This window comes from Hermetia illucens, chromosome 6 (genome assembly GCF_905115235.1).
Source record: "Hermetia illucens chromosome 6, iHerIll2.2.curated.20191125, whole genome shotgun sequence".
Classification (NCBI taxonomy): Eukaryota; Metazoa; Arthropoda; class Insecta; order Diptera; family Stratiomyidae; genus Hermetia; species Hermetia illucens.
The window spans coordinates 54635085-54658071 of record NC_051854.1 but is presented as its reverse complement, the minus strand read 5'-3'; the positions used below and the strand labels follow the sequence as shown (position 1 = coordinate 54658071).

Sequence of the window (22987 nt, the reverse complement as noted above, 5' to 3'; positions counted from 1 at the left end):
CTGGCAACATTAGACCTTTTACCTTAGCGATAGAACTGACAATCCGTCAGTTCTATCAGAAAATATGTTGCTGGAAGGAACCGGTATTTCATGAACTGCCCAGTCGTTATTAGTTTGATGGGAGTTATGACTTACTCGATCCTTAAACAGAAAATATATCTGAGGGAGATTGGAGGTTGTTTATTAGCCTGAAGTTAAACAAAGTAAACCAATTAAAGAATGCTGATGTACACTGTGGGGAGAGTTGGTTCCCGAAATACAGTACATGCGATTTTTAAAAATTCAATTTTAGACAATAAAATGAGCTAGCTTTTTGGTTAAAAAATACAGTAAATGAAGAAGTTTTTTGCCAACTTACCGTCTGAACTATCTAAAGATACGCCACTATCCCGTTCACGTTCAATTATTCTAGGTGTTGTCTCCTCTCTTGTAATATCTACCGGTGGACTGCCAATAAATGTGCTTGTACCGAACCCCGTCCCGGTCCCGATTCCACCTTTTCCGACAACCGGTCCTTGTTGTATCTGTGATTGTTGTGGTGCTGCCGCGGCACTACCGATATTTGGCCCACTGTATTGATACAAGATAACTTGCTGATATGAATGTTGGTGAATTGTTGAAGTTTTAGTACTGTGGATTTCGCGATTATTGTCTCGAAATGCCCCCGTCGTTGCCGATGTTGAAATTGCCGATGGATTCGGCAATGTTGCAGGCGCTGGTGTTGGTGTAGGTGATAGTGCTGTAGCTGTTGCTGTTTCCAATCCCGGGGAACCAAACGGGAGGCTAGGAAAAGCCTCACGCATGGCCCCCTTGCTCTTTGTACCGTTCTCAGTGACGGCTTTATGATTGGACTCGATATTCGGACTGGCACGTGGTGATATGCGACGATTATTTTGTTGTTGTTGTTGTTGTTGCGGTTTCTGTTTATTTTGGGCGGCCGAATTGCCGCGATTATCATTAGCAAATAATGTCTGAAAAGAGATAGCAAAGTGAAAACATCAAATTAGCGTTATCAACATTGGATGAAATATGCCACAGCGGGGGTTTCGTTATGAGATACAGGAGCTTATCAGGGGATATTTTCGTTTTTATCAGACGAACTTGCAGGCCATGTTTCTAGCAGCTGACTGACTATCTACTGTTTACGGCGAATTAGGTATTGCTTAATCGGAATAGAGTTATATTGGCGCTTTATATTGGGGTTTACTATCGCGCCCAGTAGACTATACCAGTCAGAAAATACATTTGATTTTTAGTCGGAGACTACCCTTCAAACTGCATCCTTATTTGGATTAGATACTGCCTTATTTAATAGCTCATTCGCAGCGCTGAGTATAGAGACAAATAAAATCCTGAAAAGTATCCTTTCAACACTCATTACAAAAAGCAAGTCCTTGCTGGCATAGAAAACCTCTAGCGAACAGTTTTATTTCCATTAACGTCTACCAAGTAATGTATCCTTCCATATGTAAAACCATTCAACGAAAACACTTTCCTAAATTTCGTCTCCTCTGCTGGTGATAGTGTGGAAGCTAGTGCGAAACGAGGTCAAGGCTCCTTCCTCAACCCTGTGCCATCGATCCGGAAATTCTAACAATTTAAAACCTGATGGGTACTAGTCTAATGCATTGCAGAAGGAGAAAATTTCTGGATCATTGAACATAAGTACGTACGTGCAGTTATGTGCGCCAGCAGCGTACGTACATGAACATAATGAGAAACCAACAAAAAAGGATTCAACACATCTAAAAACCAAGCATTTTTAGTCCATGCCAGCTTTGAGCTCTCGTAATGCAGTCCTTCTAAAACCATGTTTGCAACATATCTCACCGATCCACGAAAAACTCCAAACATCCAGTTAGTAGTAGAAAGGACACGACACGGAACTAGCATATATATGTACGTGAACGAGATTTGGAATGTGAGGATGGGGAATGCTCTGCTGGGGATGAGGAATGCTCTGCTCTTGTTGTGGCATGGATGTATGTGTGCGAGTTTTTAGAATAAAAATGCTTTTAGGTTGCAAATGGAACGTTGAATGCTGTTGCTTGGTGGACGATTACGTAATGTTTCATCTATCCTGCATGCATATATATCAATGCATGCAGAAAGAGCTTTCCTAGCTTTGCTGTAGTCTCATATTATATGGGTTTAATGGAAGGCATTACATCCTATGCTTTGGAATTTAACCTTGTTATGTACCAACATCCTGCGATGATAAGTTGCAGAGGAGAAGCAGCCACAGTATTGGCCAACATTGGTTTCAGGCGAATCACATTTTTAGCTTTTATTCAAATTACATTAAAGAATTTCCTGAGAAATGTTTGTTGCAGGAATGTAGTTCTTATTATTCTCACGTACGGTATGTGTTGAGCAGAATTCTACTTCTGGAATTTATTGTCCGGAATGGTTTCCATTTCATCGAAATGAGAGACGTACAGTGTTTGGGTTGAAAGTGCAATTACGATGGGTATTCGAGCGGATTTCGCATGTACCCTTGGGCAATAGGAAATTTCACTCAATTGTATTTGGAGCTTATTGTGCATTTCTGATGATTTGAAATACCTAGTTGTTGGGTGAGGCTACCAAATCGCATGCATTTTCTAGGCATAGTTTGCAGATCAGTTTCAGGTGGGCTACGCATCCAAGTTTTAGCTGGTCAGTCTGGGGGACAGAATCTATTTATCCGAATTCAAAGCATGTCATTTCTGCGATTAATCGTTTCCATTGTGAATTGTATTTAGAATAAATGGACCAAGAGATGTAAACTTCAGATTTGCCCAAAAAGGATGGATTACAAAGAGGACTTAGGCACAACTTTACCATGAGTAAGACACCACCTTGTCGTGGTGGAAGAGCCTGTGGTACCTTACTACTACACTAAACGTGTCTAAAAACACACCAACATGAGAGAAAAGGATTGTAACCCTCCAAGTGGTAAGTAGTCACAGACTTCGAAGCCACCCGCGACTATTGGAAGTCAGGTTATGGCCGAGGCACGGATTTTAGAGGCATTACGAGATTCGTATTCCCCCCATGGAGAAATCTGTGGAAAACAGACTCTCCACATCAGTGGAAAACAGACTCTCCACATCAGTGGAAAATAGACGCTCCACATCAGTGGAAAACCTGGACCAGGTGTCTACGGCGCGGTCAGCCAGGAAGGATACAATAGCAATTCTCTCAATGAGAGCTACTGGAAACCTGACGATGGCCGGACTGCTGGTGACACAGTTGAGAGAGGACGGTTCGCCAGAAGGAAACTTCAGGTGCAAAGGAGAAGGAACTATATCCTAGCCTGTGAGAACATTCTCCTCCGTATCTACCGAGAAAAGCGGAAGAAAAGGAAGCTTGTGAAGTAGACGCAACTGGTCTAATTCCGATATGTGGAAACAGATCAATGTTGCCTGAACACCGTGAACCTGGGAAGGCTCCTAGCGGACGATAACAGAAGGCACTGCGAAGTTTTTTGAGATGAAGGGGGGAGGGGGAAAATCTATAGAAATCGGACAAAAGAAAGTAAGGTGGAGACAAGCTGGTAACCCCGGTGAAATCCACACTGAAAGCAGCAGACTTTTCAGTTAGCGACAGTTTTCACTAGACAAGAATTAGTCAAATTAAGCTGCAGCATTCCAAAGCCTCCTATCTACTTGCAGCAGGACTAGCAAAGTTGCAGGACTGTCCTTATATATTTCTGGTACCAAAGCAATGGGTTCGTTTTAATAAAATCGGTGGTATTGAATCAGTCGAGGGGACTAGGATCTTCTCGGATGAGATATCCTCGAAACCGAAAGCTTGCGTTCTGGGGTCAAAATTGTTAGAGGCCACTATGCTGAGACAATTCTATTCACAGGAACTCGTTGCAGTCATAGTTACCAGTCTCATGATTGATTGTGCCCTCCGCCGACGAAAAAACTAAGAGAGAATTTAGTCTCACTATTGCAGGGGAACAGGTTGTAATACAATGACGGAATCCTAGGGAAAGGTATTGGGAAAAATACAATGAACTTCTTAGATACAAAGTGGAACTCCTTAGGTGACAAGGGAATCCTTTGGCGACGAGGAAATCCTTTGGCAATAGAAAATCAATTGGAAACTCTCAATTGCACACCTTAAGAGTGCTTTGAAGAGGTTTGTCCTATTTCCCGGGGCCAACGCGGTAAAACAGTTCCAGATGACCTGTAAATCGTGCTTGCAAAGGCAACAAGAATGAAGACTGGACTGGACTGGACTGGACTCTTAGAAAACCGGATGGTACTCTCACGACTTTGCTGGAAGTACACAGCCGGCGAAAACACGTGTCAGAAGTGAGAGGGAGAAAACTGGCGGTTTCTGCAAACCTTTCAACATGAAGTTGTTGCAAGGGGAACTGAGACACAGCGCGAGTAGTTGTTACCAATGAAAAGACAAGAGCTGCTATACTATACTTTGAATACTTCAAAGCACCTGGCATGGATGACATCTATATAGCGATGCTAAAAGAGGGTATAGAGTACTTAGATCAACTTTTAAAAAGTGTTATTCGAGGATGTCTTTATCTGGGCTGGGTCTTCATACCTAAGCCTTGGAAAAATGACTATTAAAACCCTTCAACTTCAGGTAAATCAACTTAACATCATTTTCGCTGAAATGAGTGGAGAGACTGGTTGAGCGTTACATTCATGGGAAGGCGCTAAGATCGCACCCACTAAATGAAAACCAACATGCTTACCATCGTGGATAGTCCTGTGAGTCTGGCCTTCACTCTTCGGAGGACGCACCTCTGAAAAACGAGTACGCGATGGGGTGTTCGTGGACATGGAAGGGACGTTTGACTATGCGCCCTTCCAAAAGCTCTGTGATGCCGCCGAGTATGGTGTGATAGAAACTTTAATTAAGTGAATCTACGCTATGCTAACGAAGAGATTGGTGTGTGCTGAAGTGGGTGTTGATTCTCAAGAAGGTGTATTACTGCCACGTCTATAGGGTATGCTGATCGACTCACTACTCTGCGAACTGAAAAATCTGCCAATATACGCTCAAGCTTATGCGGGTGACGTGGCTGTGCCATTTGTTTGTCGAGATCTTGGAACGGTCTTTAGAAATACACAACACGCCGTTGATTTGATTCACAGTTGGTGCCTCAGACATACACTTTCAGCAAATTTAAATAAGACCACAATAGTATTATTTACAAAAAGGAGGAAACTGAATGGTCTTTGCCTTCCAGAGATGAGAGTTCAACCCTATAACTCTCTGAAGAAGTGAAATATCTGGGAGTTAGACAAGAAGCTTCTTTGGAACAAACATGTAGACGTAAAGATGAAATGAATTATCAGAACTTATGGCCGGAGTAGGCGGATCTTTGCCTCAACATGGGAGCTCAGGTAGTAATGTGAATATATGTTGCTATCATTAGGCCGATGTTTATGGATCCGTAGTGTGGTGGGTTAAGGTGATATAAAGGGTTTTCGGTGTAAGCTAGCCACACTGCAAAGGATTGTGTGTCTGAGTACCGCCGGTGCTATGAGCACGACACCCGGTGGAGCTCTGAATGCATTACTCAATTTGCAGCCTTTGATTTGTTTAGTTAGAACACTATAATGGGAACACTTCATAGAATAATTCGACTAAATCTATGTGGAAGCAATGGACGTGGATGTGGTCGCGACCTACGGGTTAAACCAGCAACTGACTACCTAGTACACTGACGAGTCCTTCAGAGCATATGGAGGCAGGGATACATACACCAGTATACTTCAGACAGAAATATGCACCATAGATAAGTGGTCTAATGTATGGCTCAATGGTGCTACAGGAGAAGAGTATTGCGATTTTGACGGGTATCAATACAATTAGGTACAATGAGGCAGAGGATGAGCTGGGCAGGAATGGAATAGAAGTGCCGCTAAGTGGACCAAAATCCTTTCGTGAAATCGGGCAGGAGTTCATGGCTATGCCGCTAAGTATTTCTTAGGCATGGTTGAGGGAACTATATTGCAAGCACCCATAGGATTGTTTAAACCTCACCAAAAAGAGCTTTAGGATCATAGTGGGAATACTCACAGGTTATTGTAGTCTAAATTAGTACCTGGTGAACCTAAGGATATCTGCGAACACTTACTGTATATCCTGTGAGGAGAGTGATGAATCCTCCGTACGTATTCTGGGGCAACTTCCAGTACAGTATCTATCTCAAGTGCCCAAACTACTATACATAAGATATAAACTGGAATGGGAATGTCAACATCTTAGCAGACAACGGGATACAAAGGTACTGATGGCATTGAAAACGCAAATGAGCCAGGAATAAACAAAACACAACTTTCCAGATATATTAAACTAAGGGCTTAAGCAATTAGCCCATAAATGGAAAAAGTGGTGGGTGTTGGGAGTAGCACACAACGGCATACCCTCAGGGCAAGCAAGCCTGGTAAGCTGTTCACCAGCAGAGTTGCTTTGCTTTGGAATTGTAATTCCCATATGAGAAGAAGCGCATCAACTATAAGTTTCCCGTCAAAGGCGGCAAAATTGCGAATTGATAGAGAGAGAGAGAGATCTGCATCTCTATTGCGCCAATGATAATAACGGGACTTTGCACTCTACCTGACGAGACACAGCGGTCCAATGGCGGGAATACTTCGTCCTGATTGATGCTAATTCTCTACCTCCAAAACCACAGAGTTGAAGAGGCAATCAAACGAATGAAATCGGAAAAGATAACAACACTTGATGGCATTGCAGCTGAGCTTCGGAAAGCGAAGAATTGAGCCCCGACTCTCTGGCTCAACGAGTTCTTCCATCGAGGAAGGTACTCCTCCCCTTTCAGAAATCATTGTCAAAGCTAATACATTTTTCGAAAAGTACTCAACGGAACCTTTCATTTCATATCACACGTGGGTATATTCGGTTATTGGCATCATTTTTTTGGGTACATGGGGGCCTTCGCAGTAATGTTAATCACCGCATGCGTGAGGGTTCGCAATTCCAACCTTCCTACGGAATTTCTTGTTAAGAAAAGAAAAGCGTATGTGGCAGATAGGGGACAAGATAGATAGACGGACATACAGGCAGTGAACCGATTTCAGTAATAAAGTTTTGTCAGAAAACAAAAGAATGCAGTCTAGCGAAGTGCTGAAACTACCGCCCGATTCATTTATTATATTATACCGTGAAGATTTTTGAATCCGATCTTGCAATCATATATACGATATGATTACCCCAGGCTGGACCTGTCGAGCCACGGAAGAATAGTTTCCAACTAAATCTGAACGATTCTGAGTTTTTACGACTGCCAAAACGAAGCTAGTGCTCTCAATGTTAATGTCGGTGGCCTGCCGAGAACCTAGCGATTTAAGTATATCGTATCGATGCTATTGATCACTGATGGAAGGCACTATGAAATTGCTTCAAGCATCAGTGCCACCTGGATGAAATTGTATTGTAAGTCAACCACAGTATGGTTTGCCCTGTTACCCTCTGTGCCTGAGTACTCGCTGACTATGAAAAGCAATGAATGCTATCTCGTGGTCATAGAGGTGAAGATGTTACGTTGGATTCGTGACTTTAGACGCCCGAAATTAACACAATCGTGTTCGATATGGAGTTGGACCGATCGTGGGAAAATTGTGAGAGAGAGGATTTTGATAGTATGGGCTTGTGATTCACTGGCTAAAACTAACTTGAAAATCGAAGCCGATAGAAATCAACCCGCTACAAAGCTAGAGAAAGTCAAGAAAGGAGAAGAAGGATATGTAGCGAATTAAAACAGCCAAAACATTTAAACTGCATTGGCTTTAAATGGGGACTGTGCGAGGTCTAATAACTGATAACCCTCTTCTCAGGAAACAGCTGTGCTCGATGAGGGATTTATAATAGATTCGACCATCATTGGGAGTGACAAGAAAGCCTTGGGATGTGTCATTTTCACGTGGTGGAAGTATTTTGCCTGGGGACCATCTTCCCGGCTTAGGGTATAAGATGAAATTTTCAATCATGAAATGAATCATTAGGTCACAGTATAGGGCTAAAAGACGCAATCTTACACAAGCACCTCGAATTTCCATAATGGATTGATCCCAAAATATTTTGCTTCTTTTTTGAGATGTTCAGGAATAATTGCTATTTAGATTGGCACGAATTTTAAAATTTTAAACCTCCATAAGGTGGTTGTCATGGGGCAATACACAAACACCCAAGCGTGATCATTGCCGTTTGGCTGAAATGTGCTTCACCTACCTCCACGACTATATTATCTTGCGAACGATTCTTCCCAGCTGTGCATATCAATGGTACTTCTTCCATGTTCAATTCCGTATGGGTGAAATGACAAGCAGAGAAGAGCTACACCATAGCTGGTTAACTCAGATCAAGAGAGGGGAAGGGAAGGAAGCTGTGGAACCTTCCGAAATTGTCAATTCAAAGAAGGAAAATATCGATTGCAGAATAGCACGGGGGAAGCGTTAGGTAAAAACTGGTGATTTTAGTGACTGTAAACTCGAAGCTGTACCTCCTGCACCCTTGTACAAACTGTCCAACATTTTTTTCTGGACAACAGAAATCTTATACTGCCAAGCAGGAAACCGTTCAAGAAAGAAGATGCGGTCCATGAGTAGGTTCTTATTGACCTAAGGAGGATTATCACATACTTGGATTGCGCTGATACAGGTAAACCTGCTATGATGGATTGCCGAAGTCGTAGGCCGGACTGAAGGGAATACAGCTAGAGGTCAAGAGACAATTTGAGTGTTACCAGCAATAGGTACTCTATTAGCTAAAGAAAAAAACTCAAGTAGACCGTAAGATATGTTATACACGAAACGATAAAAAGTGATGCCTCAACTAGAATAGTAACATTAGTTGACGGAATTTGATTTTTCTTACGGAAATGAAGTCTCAGAACTTTTCCGTTTTAGTAAGAGAACTCACTCCTTAAATTCTGGCTCTGATCTGCTGGTCAGAACAAAGAATGTGAAACAAAATCCATAGTGAATCGAAACTTCATGTACATTGATGGTAGGGTTACAGCGAACAGCAAGTGATTTGTAATTGAGAAGAATGATTGCTAAATGGAAATAACCTTTTATTGCGTCGGGTGGCCCCAACAGACAGACTGTTTCATAAATGTATTGACTATTTTTGGCGTTTTCAAACAAAGTAAGGTTACTTTTCACGGAAATTTAGGTCTCCGAAGTCATTAGCCCTTACTATCATAGTTCTAGTTAAAGAAATTAAACTCGGTCTGTTGAAGACAAAAAACATTGGCTCGTTATACGTAGAATTCCAATTTTCCTTAATATTACTCGTATACATCCTCCATCAAAGTTCCACCCTATATCCTTTTCCTTGTAATAAGTCACCAAAACAATCCCTCCACTTGTTCATTATCGACCGACGCGAATATTTCCCAAGGTATAAAAGCCGACATGACTCAAACGCAACAGTTATCCACCTCTACGCCCTTTCACGTCTCCGCGCAAAACAAAAGTAAAAGTGACCAACCGCTGATTCATTAGTACATGTTTCCCTGTTACGCTAGGACATTATCTGACGCTTTATAGCTATTGGCCTTTTCGTTGTTCCCAGAAAACGTTCCTATGGGTGACATCATTTTATGGTTGGGCCATACTATGTCGCGCGACCACTTGAATGCCGCCTCCACCCTTCTAATTTGTTCCAAGATAATAGCACTGACAAAAATAAAAATATCCCCGCATACACCCTCTCGGAGGAATTCAGTTAGTCAGTCGGTCAATGAGCCAGTTTGTCATAAAATTATCAGGACGAAACTTTTAAATGAGAAAGTTGCGTGTCAGGAGTTCTTTCAAGGCTACTTACAGCTATGACACCACTACAGTCCTCGCTATCTTGCATTGGCACGGTCATTATCCATGTCGACTGTTCCATTTCCTTTTAAAATGAAGAAAGGCATCAGGGAAAAGTGGACGCAGGAGCAGGGAAATGAACTTTTCGCTTGACCACTTTAACTTGGATGTTCTTTGCGCTGAAATTGTTTTTGTGCTCGTTTTCTGGCAAGGCTTGCTGGTGTAATGACTTTCTTTATGAACCTTCAGAGAAAGGATTTCGTTGTAACATTTCGCGTCTTTATTGCATTCTTTACTTGGTGGTTCTTGGTGTGAGAAATAAATCATGCTTTTCCTCAGTTAATTCAATTATCTCAATGTAACAATTGGTCAATATAAGTGAAACTTGGTTAGCAAAACCGGTTACTATCTATCTTTGCCAGCAAGCGATTGTTTCTACTTTGGGAATGTCTAGAACAATTTCGTAAATTATTCATGACACGCGCATTACATCCAGAGGGCCTTAATCACTTTTCCATCGCACTTGAAAGCTGTGTTGTCCCGACAAGAAAATTGCAACTGCTGGGATTGTGTGACCACATATTTAAAGTCTCAAAGAAATGGGCGGCGTTTTTGGGCTGAATGTTGAAAACTGATATCTGCTAGGCAAATTGTACAGGTGCCAATCGACCAGTTGACGCTTTATGAAATTCAGATTATGCATCTTATTCCACAGCCTTATGCCAGAGGTAGTTGTGCCGCACCTTAAAATATTTTAGCTGGAATTTTAGCCTACTGAAATCACCTCCAATCCAGATTGCATTGTGGATGTTTTTTGTGCTTGTCCTTCTTTCTAAGGCTTATCGACTGTTTACTGTTTACTGTAATGATGATGAAAATCAATCACAGTCGCATTGAAAATGAAAGGAAGAAAAAAATTGCAATAAGAAAGATGAGGCAATGCAGGCGGGCGATGTTCCACAATATTCTTGATGTGATTCTCGAACATTTCTTTGAAATCATTTCATACTTGGTTGAGACAAAGATTTTTAGAAAAACTTCTAATATCGCCGTTCACCGCGTGAACAAATCGGAATACCAGAAGCTGCACGCTTCGAATATAAAGGTTTTGTGTTCATCATGTGTGAGGAACTTCTTATACTAGTTTTTTTATTCCCGCGCCTAAAAACGGGACAAATTGTACCAACTGGTCTGCTAGGTTGCCGAACCCGGCAACAACAATGGGATAACCATTTGCGCATTTTCTCATGGAGCGTACACTCCCTGTACAGAGCTGGAGCTCCTAAGAAGCTAGCTGATACCCTGTCCCAATATAGGGCTGATATAACAGCATGGCAGGAAATCCGTTGGATAGGGACCGGTTTTCTGGAGAAGAGCCACTACAGCATATATTACAACGGCCATCCAGTATGTGCTCGGATTAGGTTTTTTAGTCGGCCAAAAATGAAACCAGCTGTTATCGGCTTTAAAAATAATATAAGCGAAAGGATATGCACTCTGCGTTTGAGAGGCAAATTTAGAAATATAAACCTTATAAACGTTCACGCTCTTACAGAGGAGACTGCAGAGTCGGAGAAGGATACCTTGAGCGGACGCTCGAAGCCTGTCCCAAGTGTGATATAAAAATTATACTTGGAGATTTCAACAGTCAAGTAGGGACGTAGTCCGTATTCAGGCGATACGACTCCCATAGTTTACATAGTTTACATACCAACAATAACGGACTGCGCATTATTCAGTTAGCAGTATCACAGGAAATAGTTGTTGTAGAAGTATCTATTTTGCGGGGAAGGCGGTCCACAAGCATACATGGGCCTCTCCAGACGGGACCACTTTTAATCAAATTGACCACGCGCTGATTGAACGCCGCCACCTCTCAGCCTTGATGAATGTCAGAACATATACCAAGCACTCCGTCGAATGGAGCAGACTTCACAAATGGAAGAAAGAAGCCTAGGACGTCTGTGAACTCGAAAAGTACAGGGAGCAGCCGCACCAGGCGTGGAAGTTTTACCAACAAGACAGCAGGATGAAGCCTTAAACACCTCTATGCTCATCCTGCCGAGACAAAAAGGGAAATATTATTTCCGACAGAATGGGAATCTTGGAGCGTTGGGTTGAGTGTTTTGATGAACTTCTCAACAACAAAAATATCGGCGAGTTGGAGGTTCGCCAACTCAAGACGACAGACAAACATAGAAGAAACAGGCCGTGCAATCCACCGGTTTAAAAACAATAGGTTGCCAGGAGCGGATGGAATTACAGCCGAATTGGTTAAATATGGAGGCCACCAATTACACCAAGTGGTTCATCAACAGATGCTCAAGGTGTGGGATAGCGAATCAATGCCTGACGACTGGCAACGGGGCATTATCTTTCCCATACACAAAAGGGGGATACCACACAGTGCACTAATTATAAAGGTATCACGTTGCTGAGTACCATCTATAAGATATTCTCTGCTATCTTGCTAGGCCGAGTATACAGAACATCATCCGTCCATACCAAAGGGGCTTCACTCCAGGTAAATCAGCAACTGATCAGATTTTCTCTCTGCGGCAAGCGATGGAAAAGCTGGTTGAATATGGACATCAGTTGCATCATCTTTTCACCGACTTCAAAGCCGCCTATGACAGCATAGCCAGGGTAAAACTGTACACAGCCATGAGAGAATTCGGTATCTCGATGAAATTAATAAGACTGATTAGGCTGGCCCTGACCAATGTGCCAGGCCAGATAAAAGCAGCAGGATCACTCTCAAGACCATTCGACGTCAACAACGGTCTAAAGGCTTCAAAGTCTCCAAAAACAGGCTTACATTTGTTTTGGGCGGAAATGCCGCTGGCGATTTCAAACTGAAGCCTTTTCTGGTGTACCATGCGGAAAATCCAAGGGCCTTAAAAAATATTTCGAAAACCACGCTGCCAGTTATAGACATAATAAAAAGGCTTGGGTAACTTCGGCGGTTTAGGTTTCAAAGAATACTTTAGGAAGAACAACTTATAGCACAAGCTTTAGTCATTAGTCGATAATGCTCCTGGACATCCTGCAACTCTCAACCAAAGCGATGAAAATGTGAAGGTGGTCTTTCTACCGCCAAATACCACTTCGTTGCTGCAACCCATGGACCAAGGTGTAATTGCTACCATTAAAACATACTATCTGCGTCGAACTTCCAGGCAGTTCGTGGAACGTTAGACTATATAATAGCATTGGATAAAGATAAGCAATTATCAATTAAAGAATTCTCAAGGCTGTTGAAAATATCGAAGCTTCTTGGAAACAGGTAACTAGTGGCATAATGAACAAAGCCTGACCAGAAGCGGTTGTGTCTCCTTCTGGCATTGATATCGACAGTGATTCAGAAATCAACAGAGAAATTCTTGAGATTGCGAAAACTATAGGCTTTGACGAAATCGATGAAGAGGATTTATTCGACGTAATTAATACTCCTGCCACTTTCTAACGAAGCATTGTTGAATATTGTAACAGATGGCACAGAATTGGTGCTACAAAATTTAGACGAGGGAGGAAAAGAGTTGCCAATCAAAAAATTTCCACATTTTCGTAACAGATTGAGAACGCGTTGGAGTATTTGAAGGATGATCGAGACAATGAAAGAAGGCAGACGGTGTCCTTTTCAATAAGTAAAAGTGTTTAATGTTATCGAGAATTGTACAAATCGAGAAAGCTTAAAGCAAGTGAGACAATTTCAACTAAATTTTTCAAACCGTCAACATTTGGGACAGCTGCAAACCGCAGCAGGGATTCATCATGATTTGTTATTAAGTGATGACGACTGACTCATAAATATTCATATTTATATACATATGTACTTTTATAATCAGGTGTACTTCAATAAGTTTTGCGGTTCGATATCACAAATACAATTTTTTGGTTTGAAATACACTTTATTATTCAGTGTAGTCTCCGTGAACATCAATACACTTGTTCCAGCTAGATTCCAATTTATGAATTGCATCCTTGACGTGAGAACCTGAAAGGGTTGAAAAATACACTTCTACAGCTGCTATGACCGCATCATCTGATAAAAAAACGCTTTCCACGCATGAATTTTTTAGGTCTGGGGCTAGGGGTCAAATCTTTTGAATACGGTGGATGCTCCAACAATTCGACCTTGAATTCAGGGATATTAGCCATTGTCAAAATGCTCTTGTGACACGATGTTGTTCTGATGATGAATTAATTTCGCAGCCTAAAAAACTGGTGCTAACACCTCCATGACCGATTTCGGGACACGAACTCGTTTTGGCGCCGAAGAACCAGGTTCACTCCACTGTTTAATAATAATAATCGTTGGCGCAACAATCCACATTGGATCAGGGCCTTGAAGTGTGTTAGAGCATTTCATTTAAGACCGTAACGGTACACCACAGTACACTGTGGGAGGCAATGTGGTCAGCATTGCGCTCGCCCGAGATTATTACCCTGATTTGACTCAGGTACTCATTCACAGCTGAGTCGACTGGTGTCCGACATCCAATCACGATAACAAATTCCTCTGCCCCCAGCGAGATTTGAACCGCGACCTTCCGCTACGACAGCCCAGCGCTCTAACCACTTGAGCCATCCGGACACACTGTTTGCCTCTTGTTTAAGATGGTGGTAGACTCACGTCTCATCGATAGTCATGAATCGATCCACAAAATCCACTTTATCCTCTCGAAAACGCTCTAAATGTTGCCGAGGAAATCGCATTCGAATATGTTTTTGTTCCATTATTAGCGAATGCGGCATCTATTGTGCACACAGCATTCTGAAACTCAATACTTCAGTCAAAATATTGCCTACGCTGCCCAATGAGATACCTAGGGCTACTATTAAATTTCTTTCAGCTACTCGACGATTTTTCAATACGATATCCAGTCCTTGACGTGGATCGTCTTCAAGGCTTGTACGACCACGTTTAAATTCAGTAACGCATCTTTCTACTGAACTAATTGAAAGCGAAGAGTCCTTATACACTTTCAACATTCGTTCATAAATTTCCTTTACTTTTAAACTTTCCAAAAATAAAAATTCAATCACTGCGCGATACTTGATTATTTCCATTATAAAAAAAAAACTGTGACACGTCGATAATAAATGGTTTGCATCGAACCGCAAAACTTATTGAACAACCTAGTATTTTCTAATAAATCCTCTTTATTTTGATAGTATAAACTAAAAACGTTTATTATACATTTTGGTATGTACTTTGAATTGATTCTTAATAGGTGCTATATGCGAGATGTTAGTTTTGGTACTTCATAAGCAACAAGCGACAATTAACGACGAATTCTACTCTTCTTTACCATAACACATCGTTCAATAAGTCCCGGGACTAGCGTAGAAATGGCGTTAATAATGCCATTTATATACCAAGGTTCAGAAGTACCAACCTTCAGATAAGATGTGTCAAAATTTGATGTAATTCGAAGCATAACCAAGAAAGCTATAGTGGTTAAACTGACGCTACCTTTGCAATCGTGAAAAAATGAACCAAAACGAGTTTCGTGTGTTGATAAAACATTGTTTTCTAATGGGGAAAAAACACTGTTCAAGCTCAGCAATGGCTTGAAAAACGTTATCCGGACTCTACTCCGTCGAAAACAACCATTTGTCGGTGGTTTTCGACGTGAAATGCGGTCGTGCTGATACAAATGATGCGGAACGTTCGGGTCGGCCAAATGAGGGAGTAACTCCCGAAAACACCAAGGAAGTATTGAAAATCGTGATGGGTGACCGCAAAATGAAAGTGCGCGAGATAGCTAAGATAGTGAACATATCAACTGGTAGTGCATTTACTATTTTGCACCAAAAATTGGCTATGAAAAAGGTTTTTTTCCAAATGGCTGCCGCGTTTGCTCACAATGGAACAAAAGCAACAACGTATCAATGATTCGGAGAGCTGTTTGGCACTGTTTACTCGCAATAAACAGGATTTTTTGCGTCGATATGTGACAGTGGACGAAACATGGATTCACCATTTCACTCCGGAGTCAAGTCGGCAGTCAGTTGAATGACGTACGACCGGTAAAAGCCGCCCGAAGCGTCCAAAAACACAACAGTCGGCCGGCAAAGTGATGGCGTCCGTATTCTGGGATGCGAATGGTATAATTTTCATTGACTACCTCGAAAAAGGAAAAACCATCAATAGCCACTACTACATGGTGTCATTGGATCGTTTGAAGGCCGAAATAGCGAAAAAACGCCCACACATGAAGAAGAAGAAAGTCATCTTTCATCAAGACAACGCACCGTGCCACAAGTCAATCAAAACGATGACCAAATTCAACGGATTAGGCTTCCAACTGCTTCCTCATCCTCCGTACTCGCCGGATCTGGCCCCCAGCGACTGCTGGCTCTTTGTGGATCTCAAAAACATGCTCCAGGGAAAAAGATTTGGCTCAAATGAGGACGTGATCGCTGTTACTGAGGCTCATTTTGAATCAAAAGACAAATCGTTCTACAAACATGGCATTGAAAAGTTAGAGAAGCGTTGGAATGATTGCATAACCCTTGAAGGAGATTATGTTGATGAATAATAAAGAATTTTGCCGATAAAATGTTGTTTTCATAGTTAGTCCCGGGACTTATTGAACGATGTGTTATATATACGAGCATGTAGTTTTTACGCTTCGACATATCACATTTTCGACTTAAAACGCACTTTCATGAAACCAATTAACGAGGTAAGTCGAGGTATGCCTGTATAATAAAGTGGATTTAAAGAAGAAAGTTTAGTGTTAAATTATTAAAGTGCATCAGCGTTCTTTATTTGAACAATTACGTTATACCTGCAATGGGGAAACGAAATTGTTGCACTATAGACATTTTTCTGAGGACTGCACATGAGAGAACGAACGACAGAGCAGAGTCCTGTTCCTGTTTTCAGTTTACATTAAATGCAGATTAAATCCATTCTTCTCATACTTAGGATATTTCTCAAGGAACAAATCTCTCAGATGATGAGCATGCGATTCAGCCTTCAACATTTACATATAAAACCATATGATGTTCGGATTCCACCAGCGCACAGTTGAAAAATGCAATGAACAAACAAAATTCTCGACCAGATTCCATTGATATCAATCAGTAAGAAAGAAATCGCGCCACCACAACTCCCCTGCCATCGTCAGAACATGGAACAACATCAGCACCCACCTACCCCATGTGGCGCCATAAGTTCAAAAGTTTATTTACACGAAAATATTGGCGTTAACTTGGCATTGATTCCGTTTTCAGCTCAAATAGATTTAGTTCCAATCACTTTGGATTGATTGAGTTCCTTTATTTTCCGTCAAAGATCACAGTCGGGTCTTCACGTGGCCATCTCTCAAACGACCACCCTAATGCTTTCTGATGCCGTTCATTATTAACCCTGCATGAAAGTACCCCTGGATGTACGCATATCGATCGGCCCGCAGTACATCATACCAGCCAAAATAAAAATCGTGATTTATTCCATGATTATGTGGGAATAATATCGAACTTGCGGTGAAATCGACGTAAACAAAAGTTCCAAGACGAGTGGAACAGAACGCACAATTTACATAAAAAATTCGGGCCCAGACCCAACATGGAACCTTGAAAATTCTTCTAAGAAAACTTGAAATACCTTCATTTCTGGGCGAATGGGTCGGAAAATGTAAGAAGTCCACTTCTTGGCCCAGTTCACCCGTAGGCATTTTCCCCGTAAACACGGCATGAAGACTCAATAGAATCACCGCAAACTACATAATCGACCATTTGAAATGGAAACGTGGCGTGGCGGAACGATGCCTCGCCAAGGCTGTACTTGGCTTAAATAATGTATGAACAGACATAAATATCTACTACCAACTCGTAATAATAAATATAAATGCAGAATTATAATACGTTTATCAGTGAGAATGGCTGGGAAAACAAATTCTGCTGAAAAACAAAATAAACCATGGGTGCACATGTCGGGACTCTTACATAGTTTTGTGTTAATTATAATTCGCGTTTTCGTTTTCAGTTTGCCACGGAAGATATAACAATGGCAATGTAAACTGACTTTAAAGAGGAAAACTGGAAAACATGCGGAAAAAGACTCGTATTTTTCAATGGAATTGTATGCGGAATTCAAGAGAATTGAGCTTTAAATAGAACGCGACTCCAGACAAAGAGCGATTCGCAACTGTAATTGCATAACCCATTTAGATTTCAAAAATTAGTTGATGGTTCCCTTTCAAGGCCTAGGTCATATAAGCAATGCGGTGATCAAACTGGAGGAGCTTTTTATTATACATTACTTTCAAGTTCTATTTTTGTCAAAAATTCACATCCCCAGTACTAGCAAAACAAAAACATTGAATACCATTCATACCATTTTTGGTGAAATATCTCTAAATTCAAAGTATCTCCAATTTAACTACAATTTCTCTGAAGTCTGGAGGATTGCAGCGACTATTTTTTGGGAGTTTATGGTTATTTACGTTTTCTGGCCATCCACAAACCCACTAATTGATGTTATTTTATTCATTCGTAAGGTTTTATTAAAATCGGTTCATTGTCGGCCAGAGTGACATAAATTTAAGTGGAGTTACTTGGCACCCGTGGCACGTAGATTTCAAAAACTTCAAAAACTTCAAGTAAGCCAAGACTCATTTTTGCGTTTGCACTTGTATGAAATCTAGGCCTGAAAATACACCTCAGTCCGATATCTGCTAAATTAAATTCAAATAAGCATTTTGAAGTTGACCCCTCTAAAGTTCATGCAAGAAGTACCAAATTTTGCCTCAGCATAAAGAATAGTAAGGTATTGCAACGTTCTTGCTTTACGTAGACTCGTATCACTGGATTCTTCTTCTTTTTCTTCAGCCTTTGTCCCGTTCACAAGCGGGGTCGGCTCGTCGTGATCAGCTTCGCCATTTGGCTCTATCGAATGCCTGATCTGGGTGCAATCTCGAGGCTTTCAAATCGCCATCCAGCGTATCAAGCCACCGTTGCTTAGGTCTGCCTTTTGGTCGTTTACCATCGACTTCGATGTTCAGACCAATCTTGGCAAGTGAATTCTCGTTTGCACGAACTGCGTGACCATACCATCGAAGACGTCTCTCTGGCAACTTTTCCACGATCGGTGCAACCCCATAACGATCGCGGATATCCTCATTTCGGATGTGATCTAAACGTGTGACGCCACTAGTCCAACGTAGCATCTTCGTCTCCATTACCGCAAGACGCCGTTCATTGTCTTTTATGGTCGACCAACACTCAGAACCATAGAGAGCGACTGGACGGACGACATTGCGGTAAATTTTAGATTTGAGACGTTCGTTGATACGTCGATCACAAAGGACACCAGTTGTGGAACGCCACTTCATCCAGGTTGCGTTAATGCGTGAAGCAATTTCATAACGCAGTTCTCCATTGGCTGAAAGCGTTGACCCGAGGTATTTATGATAAATCGTTCAGTTCTGGGCAGATCACTGCCGCTGACAGTGATTGAGCCTGTTTCATGGGGATCGGTCGTCAAAAATTCAGTTTTGTTTATCACTTTTTGTTTATCGTATCACTGGATTGCGTAGCACTAAATCAAAACCCGTTCGATAACCTCAATATAAGCGTTTATTTTATATTAACTTATACAATCGTACTGCATAATTAATTATAGAGCAATTCCCTCAACTGGTACAATTCGAGGTGTATTCATAACCGACGATATCTGTTCTAACTCCAGAACTAGCCGGACTTCGTGGGCGGAATTCCAGTCCTTTTATACCCCGCGGAACATTCCAGAAAGGCATGTAAACATTTTACTAGAAAACTACTTTTCGCCTTCGACAAGCTTTCCGTACTGCCATTGTAGTCAACTGTTAACAATTATACTAACTAAATATTCGCCCTACTGTTATACAATTTTGGTGTCATGGCTAACTGTCATTACTACGGTTAACATTGACGTCACACATAGTTTTCCAAAGTAATTTTCCTCATACTGCCCACCGACTAAACTTGTTCGTCCATAAAAAGAATCATCGCTATCTGCTTAATGTTCGGAATCGTGACTCATTTTTCAAGGTACTCCAATTTCATTTTCATACGTCTTTGAACACTTCGTCTAATTTAGTTAACGTCACAACTAAATTCCGTAGTTTCCCAATGAGATACTTCAAATTTCGATTGCAACTTTAATGTTTTTCCCTCCTTGTGCTGCTAACTCTGGAGCAATACCAATTAATCCGCTCTCTGATGGCGGCTTTATCTCAACCATAAAACTCCTTCCGAATGTAGTTCCAATCTTACATAGGACCGTGTACTTCCTTCTTCGTGTCTTCGGCCTTGGCAAAGTCATGCATTTCACGTGATCTGACGCAATCTGATCCCAAGCATCCAGTTCAATAAATTCGCCGTTTGCTCTTCGTTATAGTTAGGGTGGCGTCCAAATGTTCACTACTTACTTCATCATGATGCTCCAAAATGATGCCCCGTGCCGTTACTCGTAACCCAACCATTCACATTTGTACGACTCTACAACCTTCATTTATCATTTATCATTTATCCATCCCTTCCGATTCCTTCCACGTCTTGCGACGCTTCTTATAATTCCGAGTTAAATTCCTTCCTATACTCGAATTATAACACTCGCTTCTAAAATCGCTCATAAGTGTTATGCTCATCGATTTGATAATTTGGTGAAACAATGCTTTCAACTCACTAAGCCAGTTGTACATTGTTATTAGAGTCCTGGCCGTCCAGCATATGTCCATTCTCTACCTCTATCCTTAAAGGTCTCAAGTTCTTCTCAATCACTTCCCGTCACTTAATACTTTTCGTCTGCCGATCTATCACTTCTGGAATAGTCATCTCCTCCGTCTTTGCACTGTCCCGCTAGGTATGCTTATGCTGCTTACGAAATTCTTCCTCCAGTTTCGTACCTTCTCGCATAGTCTCTTCCTGCCATTTTACAGCTTCACTCATGACTTCTCCATGATCTACTGCTTCTTGGCAGTTCCGCTTCTTCTCTTTAGTCACCTCCTGACTGATCACTTCTTGTAATTTTCGAATGTCCTGACTGGACTGCAACTTGTCAATTTCCTCCTGCGGTTTTTGAGCTTCGTACACCATCTCTTAAATCGGCGTTGGAATCTCATTGGGGTTCTCTCGCTGTATCACTTCCTTCTGTATAGTCACTTCCTGATATTAGGTTATTGCAAATGAAATGGCCGTTTTGGTATTAAAACGTGAAACGACTGTCGAGCTTACAAAAATTTATTTATTTAATCAAAATAGGTACTAGTCGATTCAAAACACTTCTCCCAGCGAGATTCAAGAGCATGTATGCCAGTTTCGTACAAGTCCAACTGTCGGGTGTTAATAAATTCGTCGAAGGCAATTTTGACAGCCTCTTCGTTCCTAAATTGTTTTTCCGCCAAAAATGATCGAAATCCTTAAAAAAAGTGGTAGTCGGTTGGCGAAAGGTCCGAGGAATATGGTGGATGAGGCAGAGTCTCATACTGCAATTCGTTCAACTTTTGCGCCGTTGTTCTTGACACATGAGGTCGTGCATTGTCGTGAAGGAGTATCACACCATCTCTGTTGACTAATCTCGGCCGTTGAATACTCAATTTTTGGTGCATTTCCTCGAGTTGGACAGAGTATTTCTGTGCCTTTATCGTTTCTCCAGGTGCCAAGTAAGAATAGTGGATCTGTAGACCACCAAACAGTCACCATTACCTTCTTTGGATGGAGGCTCGGTTTCGGCATATTCTTCAGTGGCTCGTCGTTGTCAGTCGGTGGCCCTGGATTCCCACGGGGCTCACTTTGAAGGTTTACGTAGCCTGACCACAATTTTTGGAACCACCGCCGTGTGGTTCGTTCGCTTACCGTATCAGCTCCAAATGCGCTGTTAATGTTCCTGGTCGCCTCCGTTGCTTTATGACCGAGTTTGAACTCATACAGAAAAAGTATACGTTCTTGGCTCTGTTCCATCCTTTTTTCCTTTTTATTCACTGTTATCACAACGATGATCAAAACTGAAATGACTCCTTGATTAAATGTAGTAGTACTTACACTTCATTATCCGACACCAACAGCGCCAACTGGTGATGGTTTGATACAGCAAAATAGCAACTAACTTCACTTGATTGCCAAATCGGCCATTTCATATGCAACAACCTAATACATTGGCTTTCCATCCTGACACACAACAGTTTCCGCTTTTCTTTCCTGAGGTTCTTCAAGGGAATCTCCCAATCGCTTGGTAGTTTCTGCTATCTGTTCTGCTACTTCTGGAATACTTCATACTGCGATTATTCATTCTCTCGCCACGCTACTTCCTGAGCGCTTCCTGACCTTCCAATCGTGGCTTGGATTCTTCCATAAATTTTGCCCGCGTTTCATCTTATCGTGTTGTCAGCTCTTCCATAAATTTAATTTGTTTTTCGTTTTGTCGTCTCGTAAATTCTTCTAGTTGCTTTCTAGATTCTTCTTGTCGTTTTCTAAATTCATCTTGTTGCTTTCTAGTCAATTCTTCCATAAATTTTACATGTCTTAGGTAGTAAAAGGTTTTCAATATACCGATGTCCTCACCATTCACACCTGGATGAAGCACTGAAGTCCGTCGCAATTCCTATTGACCCATCACAACTCCCCCTCGGACACCACCATGTCGTGGTGGGGGAGCCTGTGACAGTTTACTACACTAAAGGTGTCTAAAACGCATGAAGATGGAAACAAAGGATTGTATCTCTTCAAGTGTAAGAAGTCACAGACTTCAAATCCACCCGCGACTTTGAGAAATCAAGTCGTGGCCGAGGCATGGAATTTGGAGGCGTCACCAGATTCACACGCATAAATCTGTGGAAGACAGGCTCTCCATTTCAGTGGAAAACGTGCAACGGGTCTCTACGGAGCGGTCAGCCAGAAATGATAGTACATAACCTCCCTAAATGAGAGGAACTGGAAACCTAATTGACATTGTTGTCAAACTCTTCCACAAAACGGAAGAGAAAGCTTTATCAGAAGGAAACTTCAGTTATCGATATCCCTCGACAGTAGTGTTTCGGTAGCGGACATCTTAAGCACTGTGCAGCCAATGCTACAGGTGATATAGATTTGCAGAAATGCCAAGCTCAGCAATAATGAAGGCGAAAAATGATGGGCTGAAAAGAAATCGCTGGCCCACGAAAGCAATTTTGAACCCACTACATCTATTC

At 41.6% G+C, this 22987-nt stretch overlaps 1 protein-coding gene across 1 annotated transcript in view; it reads right to left on the bottom strand.

Moving 5' to 3' along the window:
• LOC119658870 (1-phosphatidylinositol 4,5-bisphosphate phosphodiesterase epsilon-1-like) overlaps positions 1-22987 on the bottom strand; it is a 401183-nt gene that overhangs the window by 169009 nt on the left and 209187 nt on the right. Inside the window, exon 2 of the mRNA XM_038066640.1 lies at positions 359-971. Within this exon, the coding sequence (XP_037922568.1) occupies positions 359-803 (445 nt within the window). The 5' untranslated portion in view covers positions 804-971. The remainder of the gene's footprint in view (positions 1-358; positions 972-22987) is intronic.